Source organism: Pectinophora gossypiella, chromosome 18, assembly GCF_024362695.1.
Source record: "Pectinophora gossypiella chromosome 18, ilPecGoss1.1, whole genome shotgun sequence".
NCBI lineage: Eukaryota > Metazoa > Arthropoda > Insecta > Lepidoptera > Gelechiidae > Pectinophora > Pectinophora gossypiella.
Window position 1 is genome coordinate 2,415,428 of NC_065421.1, and position 18,872 is coordinate 2,434,299.

Genomic DNA, 18,872 nt, shown 5'->3' on the forward strand with positions numbered 1-18,872 from the left:
TGAGCTGGGTTTACCTCACCCCCCCTCGAGCATAGTTTAGACTTAAATCGTATGGTATCAGACGTCACACACACAGATGCACGTGTACGATAATGTCAATGTGTAGTGTCTATGTAAAACGAGGTTGTTTGTATGAAGTGTCCGGGGTGTGTCGTAAGGAAGAGAGGATTGGTTTGTTATACTAGTTTGGACCCGTAGCTTCGTTTGATTTAAATTGTTAACATACTTACCTACATAAATATAAACTAATTCACGTGTTTCCAACGAAGGACTTTCCAGGCTCCATTCCCCAAAAATAAAATAGATGGCACTGTACAGATTTTCCTTCGTTGAACAATCCGGCAACAACATGGAGAAGAATGACATTTTAAATATACTTATTCATGCATTTAGGCTGTACTACACACACACACACGCACGCACGCATGCACGCACGCACGCACGCACGCACGCACGCACGCACGCACGCACACACACACACACACACACACACACACACACACATGTCTAAAAGAAAGCTCGGTGAGGTGTAACTACTTAGTTCATCTTACGTTGGATTTACCTCTGACTACCCCAATTGTTTCGGAAGTCACGTTAAGCCGTTGGTCTCGGTTACTACTTACCGATGTATGTAGGGTTGATAAGGTTGGTACTCCACCTACACGATAGAAAAAGAGAAGATTCCTAAGCAGCAATTTGTTCCAGGCAGTTAGAAAAAACCTGAAAGATTCCCAAATAAATCCCTAAGTAACAACTCAATTCAAAACGACTGAAGCAAAGATCAGAATTTGTGTAGCTATTTCCCCGACACAGCCGATAGACCGATAAACTCCAATCAAAGGTTTTCCGGCCTGTTATCCGAAAAGGTAAACTCGAAGCTTTTACGCAGATAGTTTCGGAATCCCTCCACTGATATGTCGAACCCGAGTTACATAAACAGCCTATACATATACGTCCCACTGCTGGGCACAGGCCTCCCCTAAATCAACCGGAGGGGGTATGGAGCATACTCCCACACGCTGCTCCACTGCGGGTTGGTGGAGTTCTTTTTATGGCTAAAAACCGGAACCAACGGTTTAACGTGCCCTCCGAAGCACGGAATCAACTTACTTTTTCGGACAATCAGGTGATTCAAGCCTAAAAAGTCCTTACCAAACAAAAGACAGTCTCACAAAGTGATTTCGACAATGTCCCCATCGGGAATCGAACCCGGACCTCCAGATCGTGAGACTAACGCTCTAACCACTAGACCACGGAGGTTGTTAACAGAACGAACCCGGGTTACAAAATTTATATGCGGATAAAAGAAAAATCAAGGATAAGTAAGGAGAATAATATAAAAGTAACCGGCACTCGATCAAGTTTCTAGGGATATGGGTGTTACGAACAATAAATAGATACTTTGCATTTGTTTGTTTTGTAAAATCCATTGCCCTTTCGTAGCGTTGTTTAGTTTGTATTTTTATTGAACCAACAGTTTCATTATGAAAAACAAACATTTACTTACTTACTAACTTAGTAGTGTTACGGTTACGAATCCAAGTTTGTGCTCTAAGCCACTGAATGAATAGAATAGAATATAATAGAAATAGTTTATTATGAAAGGACGCCACACACACAAAAAAGACAACAACATCATATGAAATTTCCACTAAAACAATTACAAAAAAGCAAGACGGATGTTAGTCGAAATGATCATAAGGTATTAATTGATTACTAATATCACGTGGTTTCCAGGATTTGTTAATGGCAATAAGCTTGCCCCCTATTAAATCAGACTTAAACACAGGTTAGGTGTGGGGGTACAGTCATGAGCAATATAATGTACCCACTTTAGGACTCTGTCGCACTAATATATTTGATATTTAGTGAGACTTACAGTTCATTTGTCAAAAAAAAGTATGTGACATGGTACCAAAGTATATACATATTAATGCTCGTGACCGTACATATAATAGGGCTCCCCAAGTGCTCCGGGCAGCCCTCGGCGGAGGGGGAGGCGCTTGACGCGCTCCCATGGGCGCTGGGCCCCAAAGGGCATCCGCCGGCGGGGACGCGGTTGTGTGCAATTGCGTTCCCGTATCCCCGCCACACGGCGGCAAGGAGGAACACCGTTGGGTTATAGTGGGTATACCGGGTGGCGACACCCGGGGAGTCCCACATAACCACGTTGCCCCTTCCGGGCGGCGTGGTATGCGTAACGCATTTCCGCAAAAAAAATGGGGTAAGTACATATAAGAACACCTCTTCCTATCCCTTTGGAAACACGCGTGTCAAAAGCCATACATAAATTCAAGCATTTTTAATGTCAAATAAGAATATATTTTTTACGCAGCGTTGTAAAAATAAACGAAAAGACATTCCCGCTTTGAATAATTTAAAAGATAATTTTGTTATTTAGCGACGAATGTCGCAGTAAAATATTAATGTATATTTTTTGGAATTCTCTGGAATACTGTATAAATAAATCTATACAGGGTGTTTAGTGACACCGTAACGAAAACTTTGATGAACCAGACCATGATTCTGAGTAGATGTCAAGTAGCATTTCCGTCGCAAAAGTATGGAACTGAAAATAATTTAATTTATTTATTTAAGTATTTTTTTAATGTAACTTGGTAATTATTATAGTTCTTGTAAATAAATATGCACTAACATATGACACCGCAAATTAAAGAAATGAAAAAAAAAATCAAAAACATCTATACATCGTAGTTACATAAGAAATAATGGCTCCGATTCTAGTTCACACCTCCTAATTTTATTTTAAGTTATACCTGTCATTTTCTTATCCGCCGAAAAAGAACGGACAATTATTGAAAGCTGTTAATTTTAAAAATAATTAGTGAACGAATGTATAGCCCGGGCGAATAAAATAGGTATCTCGCTGGTATGCAAACCGTTTGACGTGTACTGTCCACTTAATTCTGTCGAGTTATTGACCAATGTAAAATTTTTAAAGGGTTGAGTTAGATTATTGCCTAAAATTGACGTGTGTTCCTTAAATTGTATGCGGTAGACAAGAAAATGACAGGTATAATTTAAAATAAAATTAAATGGTGTACACTGGAATTAGCACCAACATCATTGTTTAAAATACTTACGGCGGGAAAAAAAAAAGATACATAACACACGCATTCGTTCTCGGTAGCTCAGCCTACCCCCATTGGAAATAACAGGCATTTACCAGTAGTTAATGTAAGCAAATGATTCACTAATTACAACTTGCATTGATTACAAAGACAAACATGTAATTACTGTTGTTTGCTTCGAATACATTTAGATTATTAAGGTCTGTACAAACATAAGCGATGCGATGTGACAGCGGGCGCCCGGGCGGGACCCACACACGCGATATAGTCATCCGATTTATTCAACGAGTTAATCATCTATAAAAAGGGCCTTACACACGATACGATACATCGTTTGTGTATGTTAATATAAAGAAAACAATATGGAAATTCCGAACAAAAACCTTATCACTAATTTAAGAGCCACGCTCTTGTCAAAAAAAAATCAAAAATATTTATTTTTCAAAATTGGCTTACAAAGTTAGCGCTTTTTGAACGTCAAAAATTAAATTACATATTATGTCACTAGCTTTAAAACTACTACCACATCGGAATCTGTAACGCTGAGGGAAAGACGTGGCCAGAAAACCTCCCAGCACAGGGCCCTAGTCCTACTCTACACTCTCGGTGTAGCATTCCTATCCACGGTACTTTTAAGGGAAAAATAGGGCAGTGGTTTCCCTCTTTCTTGCCTTCCGCCCTGCAGTACGCCGTCGGACGCGAGTGTGATGGCGTCCAGATTAGTCTATTTCAAAGCCGTAGTAGGACTCCTGTCCTCCGCCGCTGAATAGTACTGACAGTTACTGCTGCCCTCTGTCAGGTTCCAGGTTTAGTCCCTGAACAAAAACCTGTACAACTTAATATCGTAACGGGAAACTAAGCGTGGATTTCGATTATGGCGCGCGGTGTAATTATTCCACCACAAAATAATATAAAAGCTATCCTATGTTCTTTCCCATAAGGGGACACGGCTCACCTATCATGTTGGCCTAACAAATGTTGGACTTGTGGGTACTTATTTCATGTTGCGATGGATGTACCTCTGACCACCCCAATTGGGGTAGAACTTATGTTCTAATCTATTTCTGTTCATCAAAATCGGTTTACTAGTTTTGGCATCTTCTTCTTATCGTGTGGGTTGTGATGTGGAATACCAACCTCATCAAACCTGGTGTCAAGGTTATTACTGAGCCGCCAGGCCAGGATCAGGTGATCGGACTGTAATATTCAACCAAACTAGGGATCACGAAGTGATCTTAATTCCTGACAAGTTTAATGGTGTCTACAATACAATACAAATACAGTTTATTGCACCAAAATAAAAAGAAATAATTAAAAAAGTCTCTTAACTAAGTACATGGCAAATGGCGGCCTTATCGCTTAAAGCGATTTCTTCCAGACAACCACAAGGTGAGGAAAAAGGTAAAAAAAAAATTTGAAAGATTGCGGGTACAAACTATGCATACAACTTAACAACAAATACATGCAAATAAATATATAACATACTTACAAATATAATATATACCTAACCTATATACATAACCTAGCATATATACTTACCTACTTATATAAATAGTACACACAAAATACCTAATAATAAGCAACTCAAGAGATTCAGACGATGACACTTCATTATAAAAACAGAACCATTAACAATTCTTCCTTTAAAAAAAAAAAAAGGATATAAGAGTAACCTCGGAGTACATTCGGTGTCTATTTATTTTAAATTTGATTTTAATTAATTTAATGATTAATATTAAATTAATTAACGTTAAACGAAATGCCCTCAATTTGCAGTGCCCTTACCAGGGCGTCATATGTGACACTTTACTATAATTAGACCTTAAGACACCATGTGACAGCAAATAAATAAATAAATAAATTTTTGTGATATGTCCCCACCGGGATTCGAACCCGGGGCCTCCGGATCGTCAGCCCAACGCTCAACCACTGGACCACGGAGGCCGTTCTATTTTTGGCATGAATCCCTAACAGTCAGACAGAGTTACTTTCGAATTTACTTATAATAAATTAGTAGGGATTTAATGCTTGTAATTTTATGGGTCATCACGATTGATCGAGACGATTTATCGTGTGATATATATTGCGCCCGTAATGAATGAGTTTGCACTCGATAAGCGACGTCGTGACGTAAGCGTTATGATAATTTTGGTCATTACGTCATAGCTGGCTGGAGAGGCCACGTCTGAATTAATGTGCGCATTGAAGTGAAAAGAAAGGAAATACACTTAAAGAATTCGTTTTTCGTCCGTGATTTACATAAGTTCACGACTATATCCCAATTGGGGTAGTCAGAATTATATCCATAGCAATATGAACTAAGTAAGTAAGTAGGTGGCGCAGCGGTAAACGCGCTCGGTTTGCGATTGTTGAAGTAAAGCAACTTTCGCAGAGGCCGGTCATAGGATGGGTGACCACAAAAAAAAAAAAGTTTTCATCTCGAGCTCCTCCGTGCTTCGGAAGGCACGTTAAGCCGTTGGTCCCGGCTGCATTAGCAGTCGTTAATAACCACCAATCCGCACTGGGCCCGCGTGGTGGTTTAAGGCCCGATCTCCCTATCCATCCATAGGGAAGGCCCGTGCCCCAGCAGTGGGGACGTTAATGGGCTGGTAATGATGATGATGATGAAGTAAGTACCCAGACTTTACTGAGCTTTCTTTTAAACTAACGTGTTGAGCCGTACCGCCGTGTATAATGGTCGAGCCGACTGTGTTAGTGAAAACTGCACTTAAGATAAATTAATAACTCATTGGTGTAAGACTGGGGTCGAACGGGCGCTTCCCGTTTGAGAAGCGATCCGGTGATCCTTAGACCACAGTGACGAATGTTGTGATTTACATACATACATACATAAACTGAAGGCGTGTTGAGAGTGAGACTTACAAGGTTACTGGTTCAATTCTCGGAGTCTGGTTCAAAAACACTAAATTGCTTTTTTTTTGTAACAAAGTAGACGTTAGGGAAACTTTTACACCTATTTTACGGACTGATTAGGTTTGTATGTGCATATTTACAAAATTCTCCTTTTAGCGTCTTTTCTTTGAAAACTGTTTTCAGTATTTATACCATTTCTTTAGCAAAAGTATCAGTAAGTAAATAGTAACAAAAAAATATTTTAAAATAAAAGCATAAAGATTTTGATCAGAGTGGAAGCGGCGTCTCTACGTCGTTGTAAATAGAATTTCGCGGTCTCTGCCTACCCTAATAGGGAGTAGGCGTGATCTTATGTGAATAAGTAGATAGCTTTTTATTAGGTGCTTATAATATAACATAGTATCACCGTAGGCATATTTGTGCATAAAGCCGAAATCCGTGGTTTAGAGACCGAACTGGGATTGGAACCCGAGACAATTTGGTTCAACTTACCTTGGTAAATAATTAATATACATACATAAACTCTCGCCCGGGCGCAGAAAGCCCAAATGGGGTGGGCAGAGTCACAGGTTTTTACGACATACCCACAAGGAAGATAAACAGGTCAGGAACTCAATTTTCGTTTTTATTCGCTCCCAAAGTCCAACAAAGAAGTAAATAATTAACTGAGTTTACATTAAGTAAGTGTCCCGCCTTCCGGCCCGAATTATCTACCAATTATCATCACAAAGTTACCTTAATGATATGAGCTAAATAATGCAAAGCGACAGAGAATTCAATTTCCCAAGGTGTCCGATTTTAATCCGAATAACAAACGTAATAATACCGCCGTAATTTCGGTTGCCCACAAATTGAACTTTGGTTTACAAATGCCAGATGATTTCTGCCGCTGTCATAATTCGTATTACTAAACCGCAACAATGGAATCGCTTTGAATTTTTGATATTTGACAGCCAAAACAAAATTGAATCCAATCATCAAATAGGTACCTAAATAATCGATCGGGATAATCTCGACTGATACATCACTATGCTAATGAACGTTACAACACTGGGTTCTGTACTTCGACAAATATAACTTGTACTGCATTGATGCTATTGTAAAATGTTATCTACGTTATATTGAAATATAATCACAGATTTTACTGAAATAATATGTTAAGTCGGTTTGGACATATAGAGCGGATGACGGATAATAGGATTACGAAAGCAGTATACAAAGCGAAGGTTGGTTGTAGAGCTGGCTGGAGGAAGACCTAGAAGGACGTACATGAACCAAATTGGAAATGTCCTTAGGAAAGGTTCAGTAACGTCTACTCTGAACCGGCGTGCGTGTAACGATTGATGAATGTGGAGAAAGCAAGAGAAGTGTGTCAGAATCGAAGCAAATGGAATTCCATAGTCTCTGCTTACCACGGTGGGAAATAGGCGTGAGTTTATGTATGTATGTTTACTGAACCAGGTGTTCTATTTAAGGCGCGTATATATCGTTTTTGAACGCCTACTACCCCTAAATTGGCTGACCAAAAATTCCACAAACAAATATATTTTTACACTTATGTGCCTACAATTTGTAATTTGCACGTTTGAAATGTTTTGGGCATATTACATATTAACTTACTACTTAAGTAGTAAGTACTACTTCTCTTCGTAAGGTCATAATACTAACTTAAGTAGTACTTAAGTAGTAAGTTAGTATTACTACTTAAGTTAAATACTTACTTACTTAAAAATAAAATGAAGCTGTTTTCAACTTTACTTTCCCTACTTCTAACTACAAGTACCTAATATGTGTAAAGGTATTATTAAGTACATTATACTGGTAATTAATGTGTCTTGAAGTTTAAGAACGTTCCATATTTGAACATAATTATAATAGTAAATTCTCTTATTTTGTTAGAATGCTTAGGGTCATTGCCGGTTATTATAGCGGTCTTAATACTAATTTGTTTTTACTTCGCATGGCTATCAAATATTTGTACACAAGATTACAGCTTTGGTAAGTCAGTAAATATAAAATTTTGACGCGTTTAATCGCTCAACCAGAACTGGTTAGCCTCAATCTCAGCACTGGGCTACATAAACTCACGCCTATTTCCCAGTGCAGTCAGCAGAGATTATGAATTCCATTTGCTTCGATCCTGACAAACTTCTCTTGCTTCCTCCACATTCAGATATCTACAACATACAAACATACATAAACTCACGCCTATTTCCCACTGGGGTAAGCAGAGACTACTGAATTCCATTTGCTTCGACCCTGACACACTTCTCTTGCTTCCTCCACATTCATCAATCGCTTCCTACACGCACGCCGGTAGATGTCTACAAGAAAGGTGAAATATCTTATTTTCATGTTTTTTTAGCCGATTACGTTTTAACACAAAGTCCCTGTTGGGGAGTCGGTAATTTATGACAACGAAAGCCGAATTTATGATACTTTATGTTTTAAGTCCCTGTAAGACAAGCGATGTTTATGCTCAAGATATTTCTAAACAGGAATTTATTTTAATAATTGAGTATGAAACTTTTTAATCACTATGGCTCAGTTCGGCGTGCAATGAACGGTCTTCTCATTTAGAGGTGAAAGGATAGAATGAAGAATAGAAAATAAATCACTTTAAGTGATAAAGCCACCATTTGCCCATGTCCTAGTTAAGTAAATTTTGATTATATTTTGGTGCAATAAAGTATATTTTCCTGGGGAGCGCTGAAGGCTCTCACCCGGTATTTCCAGGCAACCATAACATAAATAGCCTATATACGCGGGCGAAGCCCACGACGGGGGGCTTTGTTCGGGGCTAGGCCCCATTGGTGTAGCGGCTTTCGGACGTGGCACGGAGGTGAAGGCGGGCAAAGGTCGCTCCTCCATGTGAGGCCCTTTTGAGGGAGGCCCGATGAGCGACTCCAGCCAGGGGGCACAGGGGTGCAACTCGTGCGGCTCGCCGTCTTATTAGGGTTGTTAACACCACCGTACCGTGCACCTGGGACGTAAAAAAGTGCAGGTGTTGTTTGATATGATATACTTATTATGATATTTAAGTTTTTAAAATTTCGCTGTTGCACTACCATTATTATATTTTTGTAAGACATTGTGTATCGTACCTATTTATTTATACACACAAATAATTAATTTAATGTATTATATTTTAATGTGTATTGATAAGTATTTTATCTCTTCTCTAACTATCTTTTTTCTTATTTTTTCTTGTCCACAACTCTCTTCTGTGGATGGATTTGCAAGTAAGAGCACGTTTTTTTTTTAATATTTACCTAATGATACTTTTTTTGTTTGGTTTATTGTACTGCTTTTAGAAGCTAAGCAATGTAGCATCACTTATAAGTGCGTATTTAATTGTCGCTATTTAGAATTATCAATTTAAGGGCGCTCACTTACTTAGCAATACGTTTTGCTTAGTATAAAAATATAGGAGGTTTCCACTAAAACCACGCTATGCATGTACCTAATAATAATTATCATAAAATAATAAATTAATCATCATCAGCCCATTAACGTCCCCACTGCTGGGGCACGGGCCTTCCTTATGGATGAATAGGGAGATCGGGCCTTAAACCATCACGCGGGCCCAGTGCGGATTGATGGTTATTGACGACTGCTTATTGGTCCCGGCTGCATTGGCAGTCGTTAATAACCATCAATCCGCACTGGGCCCGCGTGATGGTTTAAGGCCCGATCTCCCTATTCATCCATAGGGAAGGCCCGTGCCCCAGCAGTGGGGACGTTAATGGGCTGATGATGATGAACGACTGCTAATGCAGCCGGGACCAACGGCTTAACGTGCCTTCCGAAGCACGGAGGAGCTCGAGATGAAAACTTTTTTTGTGGTCACCCATCCTATGACCGGCCTTTGCGAAAGTTGCTTAACTTCAACAATCGCAGACCGAGCGCGTTAACCGCTGCGCCACCGAGCTCCTAATATTAAATATTTTTTATAAAATAAATTAATAAAAAATATTAATTGTGGTACTGTGGTTAACCGGATTACTTTTCAAACGGGGAGCGCCGGTTCGAACTCCGGTATCGAACTTGCACTAGTAAGTAATTCATTTATTTTAAGTGCAGTTTTCACTGACATATTTAGCTCGACTATTATAGACGGCGATACGGCTCACTACCTATCTATCACGTCGGTCTAACAGAAATCTCGGTGAGGTGTGTCAAATTCAAATTCAAAAATATCTTTATTCAGTAGGTAACATAGTTACACTTTGAATCGTCAATTTTACATAACGAACGTCTCATCCGCCTAAAACTACTGCAGCTTCTCACAACCTGTATAGCCGGGGAAAAGAAGCTGCAAGAAAAACCTCGGCACAGGGCCCTAGACGTTCTTTAAAAAAATAAAAATAAACATAAAATATACAATTGAGTAATTTAGCTACCTAATACCAGTTCTCAAACAGTTAATCCCATGCATTCATATCTTCTAAGTAATCACTAACTTTATAATAAGCTTTTTTGTAAAGTTTTTGTTTAACTACTGTCTTAAAACAGTTGAAAGGCAAATTCTGAGTGTGTACTTAGTTCATCTTGTAATGAATGTACTTCTGACTACCCCGATTCGCGTATAGTCGTGAGCTCATGTTATGTTATATACTTAATCATAAAAGGTAAAATATCATAATGTTGCTTGTGCGTAGTACCGTGCGCTGCATTAGGAAAGCGCGTAGCTAGACTGTAGCTAATACGCTGTAGTTGCTACGACGTAGCAGCTACGGCATAGAACTCAAGCTACATGTTCGTAGTTGCTAACCAATTGACTAGTTTCAAACTGATTAAATCAGTTACTTTTTACTAAACGTCAAAACACGAAATTACTATGGCATTTGTATGAAAAAGCAACCTCATAGAAAAACGTGACAAAATGTTGTACTTTTTAAGCATTTTTCTTTATTAAAATTCGTAAATGAGTTGAATAGAGAAAGGAAAACTACACATATGTATATATATGTAACTATGTCCAGTGTAGACGCAGACTGCAGTAAGTCAGAAGTAATTGCCAACGCCGGAATTCAGTAAGCTCTGAACAACGATAATGCTGCGAATACTGCTAAGGCTTGGTGTACAGTCATGAGCAATATCATGTACCCACTTTAGAACCTTGTCGCACTATCATATTTGACATTTAATGAGGCTTACGGTTTATGAATATTTTCAACAACAATGATATTTAAAATTGACAAATGTTTATAATGTGACTAATTATTAGGTACTTACTTAATTCCTTGATGCTTAATACTGACATTATTTGTAATATTATACGTCCGACATGGACATGCTGTTGAGACAATTTCATAATGTTTGACACCTGCATGTATGTACCTACGCAGCTTCTCAATAAATGTTTCTTGTTTTTTTGTTTCTAATTTGTCAAAAAAGTTAATGTTAAAAGTTAAAGTTAGTGTATACATATTAGTACTCGTAACCGTACCCTACACTATTATAGTGTTAGATAAAAAATATCCACTATTTAACATCACTATGTTAAATCAGTTCTAAGTTTGTAAGTTTACTTGCTTTGACAGATATAATTCTTACCGCGCGTTGAGACTATTGTAAAATGTTATCTATATTGAAATCATCATCATCCCGTTTGTCACAGGGTCCGCTTACCTAAGCTGACTATTTGACAGGTCCTTCTAACCCGCAAAAGGAAAATCAGCCCAATACAGGTTAGGTCACAATGGTTACATACCTTCGGAAATTTCTCAGTTCATTTTTTAGTTATCTACCTCTATATTGAAAAATATAATCACTAATTGTACCGAACTACTCGTAGTCGACAAATCAATAGCCTGAAAGACGTTACTTATCACATATCCGAACGGCAAATCTACAATCACGTTAAAAAAACTGATCTGGTCGTTCTGCTCTTTTTCTATCGTGTGGGTTGTAAGGTGGAATACCAACCTCATCAACCCTGGTGTCTGTACCTGGTGTGACTACTTACTGATGAGTAAGTAGTAACCGCGACCAACGGCTTAACCTGTCTTCCGAAGCACGGATCATCTTACTTTCGGACAATCAGGTGATCAACCTGTAATGTCCTAACCAACCTAGGGTTCACAAAGTGATTTTTGTGATATTTCCCCACCGGAATTCGAACCCGGGGCCTCCGGTTCGTGAGCCCAACGCTCAACCAGTGGACCACGGAGGCCGTTAACCAGGAGGCCACGGAGGCTGTCGTTCTGTACAATATTAAACACAGTAGAATCAATTTATTATGTCGTACAATTTTCCTAATGAATTAGAATATTGAATGAATAAACATAACAATTTAGACAAGACATTAATCCGATCGCTCTAATGCCCGCACTAACGTTCCCGTGATGCGCAATAGATAAACTAAGCCGGCTAGATTCGTTAATCCTACTGGGTTCCTATTAATGGCCGAATTACTGTTCTGTGGCGCAGTGATTAACATACAAACGGTATGGTAGGTATGGTAATGTACACTACATTCTGAACTCCTATAATTTATCTCTAAAATACTTAACTTTATTTTTTCAAATTCAAAAATACATATGTTTATTCAGTTGGTAAACTTTGAATCTACTAAGAATGACTTAGCATTTATACAGCCAGTGCACTTCCGAAAGACGGTCAAAATAAGCCACCTTCCTGCTCTTATCCTACTTAAAGTGAGTTCGGTACCACATACCTCTATATTTCTCATCCATTCATCTCGAAATGAGACAAAAAATCGACAAAAACTGTAAAAAATATTCAAAAATGTTCACGGTTTTATTGGCTACCATAGATTTTATTTTTTTATATTGACCTCTATGTACAAAAACATCGCTTTTTTTCTAAAAGATTGAGTCCATCGCGGTGAAAATCGCTGAAATACCAAAAAATATTGAGAAACAATATTAATTAAGTAGTAGTAGTAGTGTAAGTAGTAGTAAGTTATTATTATTAAGTACCTATAATGACACTAACTTTACTTTTTGTAGAAAAGAGACAAAGGCGATTTTCTTTTTCAAAAATCTATTCTATTTACTTATTATTATTATGTAATAATAAAGTTATTAACTGTTTTAAACTAAAAAAAAAAGTTTTATTTCTCGTTTTAATTAGAAATACGCAAGTAAGGGTCAACTATGAACTAATTTTACAATCGATACTACTTAACTTTATTTTCGTCTTAAAATTCCATCAACCTGGCTCACTGGTTGTATATCAAATTTGCGGGTTTACTAAGTGCGCAATGCGTACGGTAGTGGCCATAATTATTGGAACAATTCGGTTTAGATGTGATGAAAATCGCCGTGGATTAATACCGCAGTAAATACAAAAAGGAAACAGTAAATATAAGTAGAAAAAGAAAATTGCACTCGTAATCCTAAATAAGATGGGCCGAGCAACAAATCACATTGTAAATACATTATCTATTTACGATGGAATATGGTACAGTGTGTTAGTGACACCGTACTGTATACTGAGGGGAATATTTCAGCTCATATTATTATGATAGAGTATCTTATATTAGTATGATAGAGTTAATATCAAATAGAATTTTCCGTGGCAATGTGTGGCAATGACACGTCCGATAGAGCGAAGTGGAAGAGAAGTACGAAGAAGGCAGACCCCACCATCAGATGGGAATAATAAATGCCAAGGAGAGAGAGAGAATGTGATTTCACTATAAAGCATCGATTTATATGTCACTTCTAACTGTATGTTATAAAAATGCCTCGTATCCATTAAGCAACAAAAACGCGCAACACGGAACGCTCAACATTTACGGCAACGTTGCACAACAGCGCGCGACGTTGCCAGCTGAACCGCAACATGTCAAGTCGCGCGGCTTTTTGTTTGTTTAGACAGCATCGTTAGTTATTGTCAAGACACGTCTCCAGTGTGGCGCAACACAGCACTATTTCCTTTGGCGACATGTTGGCGAGGACGGATGGATGTTAGATGCGTAGACAGACAACGTAGTTAAACAAAAGTTCCGCGCTTTTAACATGTTCGGCAACATGTTGTTGGGCATGTGGAAAGGCAGCTTAATATGAGCATTTTTACAGCTAAGTACATCTTTTTTCCCTAAATCCCAGCCTGTACGCACAACTCATAACAATAAGTAGAGACAGAGGATTTAAAATAACACCCCGGGGATTAACTCTGTCACCGCGACGCTCATCGCGGTGTGATTTTAAATAAGACTCTGTTATAGATACTACACGTACATTTTTCCTGTGTCTGTTTGGGTAGAATTCTAAAGAGCCGTGATAGCGAGAAATCCCGTGCGTTTCATTCTACTTAATTACCACACCTTAGACCAATATTATACATCAATGCCTCGGACACTTCATATAAAAGTCTCTTGTGCCGCCTAACCCGTAAGTGCAAGCGAGACAGATAGTCCACGCACTCCCTTACTCCTTAACGGCTTCCGGCCATCAATAAAAAAATAAGACGTAGTTGAGGTAAATCTAGATTGATTTAAACCGTAAGAGAGAGCGCGTAGATTTTTTGTCTCTTACGCACTGCACGCACGAGGTTTAGCGGCAAAAGTTAAGAATGAGATTTTTGTATGAAGTGTCCGAGCTATCGAGCTGTGTGCAAAAAGTTTATGTACCATAAGTTAAGTAGGTACTAATTTCTACAACATTTAAACGTTTTGCTACTTTTGTTTTACATTATATCAATTTCTACGACTAAAAAAATGTATGTATATGAAATATTTCCGGAAATAAAACCAAAAATAAATATGCAGAAACCAATCAGGCTTTGTAAAAAAAGCGAACCTGCACAAAATATTCCGCGTGAGGCAACGAATTCGATATTTTATGATTGATTGACTTTTTATTACTTGCAGCCGCGCTCATCGATCGCTATCCGGCGCAGATATGTCAGTTTCTATGCGAAAAATCTATCTGCAGTCCTGAGGGGGTAAAACGCCTTTTTATAGGGACTTTAAAAAGGCCACATCTTTTTTTTTGACGTGACTTGACTTATTGTAGATTTGCCGCAGATGGCATTAACTACTTGGCCGGACAAATGGGGAGCGCTGAAGGATCTCACCCGGTACAACGTTTAAGACAACAGGCCTGAGGGTGCCCTGTTGGGCGCGAACCTCGGCACAGGGCGTCGTCTGAGAGGAAAAATATTTGAAAGGATTAATCGACCCTAAGGGGTCGATAGCGATAAGCGCTGAATGAGGGAAATCGTCGACCACGCCGGCTGGGTCGGTATCGGGGTTCTGAAGTGTTTGGTGTCGCGAGCTGATTGGCCGCCTCTATGGCTAGAGTAATCGGGTCGTCGGGATCGTATATTACGTCCTTCGGACGCCGATGCTTTTCAGTGCCGTCCTTAAGCGGGATGTATTCGGAAGAAAGGCCACATCGAATCGTAATCTAAAAAATGAATATAGCTATTTGAAATTTAATTTCATTGCGCCCTTACTTTTATGTGCGCAAAAATCAAGTGAGGAACTTTCCATTTAGCGTTCCCCAAAAACACGGTAGATGTCGTTGTTAAGTTTTTTCTTCCTTTAAACTCCTAATTTCATGGATAATATACCTTATCTTTGTTTTTGGGTATAAATGATGACCGTTTTTATTACACCAAGGTACAATTACAACTTCCACCTCTTTTAAAATTCTGATCAAAATGAAGAGAAGTATAGGTAGCAACATCATTCTATACATAATGTGATTCAAATATCAAGCCCTAGGTTATGTGAAATACATGCGTAGCATATGCTTAGCCACGAACATGAAGGTGCACTCTTACAAGGCGTGCGATGCATAGAATAAGAATAAAATAAATTTATTGCCAGTAATGATTTACATTTTGCTATATATAAGAACTAGGCGATATATATATATATACATTTTCATTTCATTTCACTTCTAGGTAATTATGAATATTACGAATACGGGCAAAAGGAAATGGCTTAGCTTGTGCTGTGATGGAGCCATGCTATGGCGTCACCCAGCGCTGGTTTTCAGTCATTTCCTCTTCCTGGGATATTGTGCAGAAGTAAGCAAAGTGTATTTGTCATCATCATCAATTTAAAAGCCACGCTCTTGTCAGTGCAGCATTTTCCATTCCAGTCTATCAAACGCAAATTCCTTGACTTCCCTATAAGACACGACGTTAACCTTTTCTTGAATCTGTTCCATGTAAGCCCTTCTTGGTCTTCCCCTTCCTCTCTTTCCTTCTAGCTTTCCTTCTATGATGTTTTTAATAAATTCTTCGTGTCTTATTAGGTGTCCAATCATCTTGCCTCTTCTGTCCTCAATAATTCTCAGTATTTGTGTCTTTTCCCTTACTCTTACTAGCACTTCCTCTTTTGTAACCCTTTCTGTCGAACTATAGCATATTTGTATCCGGTATAAAATATATTTCAATGATGCTCAGAACACATTTAATAACATAATTGATTGCTCTATTGCCTTTGTGGAGGTAACATAACAATGCAATGGTTTTCAACCTGAACTGCAATCCGGTTGCCACCGCAAAAACGTGGTTTGTCAGTAATTAACGCTTTGTTTTGTTAGTCAGCTGGAAATTTCTGTCGATTCAATTGCAATGCTGCAGTATATTATCACTTTGATTTCTATTTGCAATTACAACATTCCAAATACAAATACAAAAATATTAATTCGTGAATGATGCGTGTTACAAGATATTACAGTGTTGTCATCGGTCTTAGCACATTCAGCCAAGAATTGGCATACGAATTTAAAATTGTCATGCATATAACAAACTAAATCAACCTCATAAATCATCATAATAACATGAACTTGACAATAATTCAATAATTCCTCCCACCTGATTGTCGGAAAGTAAGACGGTTGGTCCCGGTTACTATTTACTGATGTAAGTGAGTAATCGTTACATGAGCCATGTCAGGGGCCTTTGGCGGCTCAATCATAACCCTGACACCAGGGTTGATGAGGGTGGTTTTCCACCTCACAACCCACACGATAAGAAGGAATACAAAATTGATTTATTTATTAATTTGTATAGATTTTTTTTTTGACGTGACTTATTGTAGTTTTGCCGCATATGGTATTATATTTTAACTACGAAAAAAATAAGAATGTCCACTTGATTGTACCAAAAACGAAACGTGTTTTTCTCGTCGAATTTTTTTTTTTTGCTACACCGCAATCAAAATCGAACACCGCGAACAATTATTAGTTTTATGTAGATGGTTTCTAATAATTTTATATTTTTATTTATTATTTTAAATATGGAGCTCAAAATCAAAATAAGCACTAAAATTTTTCATGAATTTTTCGACAGACAATTCCACTTGATATCAACTTAGAATCTTGGTCTCAATCATCCCCCAATGTTTTCGTTATGGTGTCGTTAACACCCTGTTTAGGTAATGGTATATTTGAGTTGATTTGTTTAAAACAAGTAAGTCAATATCGTGTTTAATAACTGGGGCCCAAGATACAGTATAGATATAGGTATAGGTGTAGGTGTAGTTAAAATATGTTAGTAAGTAAATATTATAAATTAGAGCATAAAATATGTCGTCGTCTCCCATTTCTCCTTTATTTTATTTTTTCATTCAGTTCACTACAACAACATACAAAGCCCTTTAAGATAATTAAGCGTATTCATTACCATTGCGGTGTTGATTTCACAATTTAAATTTTAAACAACTTTAATTAAACCATCGATTTATGCGAAAGTTTCACAACAAAATGGCTCTTAAATTGTTATTTTGTGTTCTATTCTGTTTCATAACGTTGTAAAATTTTATGTCATAGCAATAAAAAGTAGATAGTACAACTCTTGTATCTCTTGAACAAAAATGGTTTATTTAGAGGTTTTGGTTGAGTGAGAGGAAGGGGAAGACCAAGAAGAGATTAAAGAGAAGGCGAACATCGTGTCTTATAAGGAAGTGAAGGAAATGGTTTTTGATAGACAAGAATGGAGAATGCTACACCGACAAGAGCGTGGCACTTAAATTAGTGATGATGAGTGAACGCGGGTTTGTTCGTGTACGCGGTGGCGCACGGAAATCGGGTCGCACCTTTCCCTCAAAAACGTGCGAAGGGAGCGATGGCTGGCTTTCGCGTCAACTCGTGATCGGGTGCTGCGTATGTGGACAGGCCTGCTTCTGTCAGGGAGCTCATAAAACACTGTTTCTGTGATAAAGTCACATAAACTCTTTATATTTCACTTTCCTTCCACCGACAGTAATTGGAATACCATTGTATTTAAGTTTATAAATTACGTAATACAAAGTGGATTTAAAAAAAAGAGAAAGGAAAACATGAAACAGTAGGACTAGGGCCCTGTGCTGGGAGGTTTTCTGGCCACGTCTTTCCCTCAGCGTTACAGATTCCGATGTGGTAGTAGTTTTACAGCTAGTTACATAATATGTAATTTAATTTTTGACGTTGAAAAAGCGCTAACTTTGTAAGCCAATTTTGAAAAATAAATATATTTTTTTGAATTTTGAAGAATCCTGTCACTGGTTTGATTCTCGACTCAGGCTCCAAACCTGTGACCTCAATGTGAGAGACAATCGTTCTACCAACTAAGCTACCATGGCTTCTTGTTGTCTTTATTGAAATATAATCGCTAATTGTACTAAAACTGATCGTTTTGTTTATTTTATGTACCTACCTATATTTTTATATATAGTAATTCCTTTATTCCTTACTTGGATGTTAAATCATAAATATTTGTTGACAGACGACGATAACCCGGTGAACCCGGGGCATGAAGTGAACCACCTGGCCACCCTGCCAGAGGAGGAGGCCGTGGTGGCGATGATGGGGCTGCCCCGGCCGGGAGACATCACCAGGGCGCAGCTGCGAATCAAGGAGAGCAAGGAATTCAAGGTAAGGTGGTTGACCAACCACATCAACCTCTCATGGAGCATAGACCCCTGACATGGCTCAT

The 18,872-nt window shown here is 38.3% G+C and overlaps 1 protein-coding gene and 1 non-coding gene across 3 annotated transcripts in view; one reads left to right on the forward strand and one right to left on the reverse strand.

The window, feature by feature from the left end:
* Window positions 1-18,872, forward strand: part of LOC126375245 (sodium/calcium exchanger 2) — a 178,904-nt gene that overhangs the window by 147,201 nt on the left and 12,831 nt on the right. For both annotated transcript variants that reach the window (XM_050022156.1, XM_050022157.1), the window contains exon 3: window positions 18,663-18,811. In XM_050022156.1, coding sequence (XP_049878113.1) covers window positions 18,663-18,811 — 149 coding nt within the window. The remainder of the gene's footprint in view (window positions 1-18,662; window positions 18,812-18,872) is intronic.
* Window positions 4,965-5,036, reverse strand: Trnav-gac (transfer RNA valine (anticodon GAC)). The gene has a single exon. It is a non-coding gene; the product is annotated as a tRNA-Val (tRNA).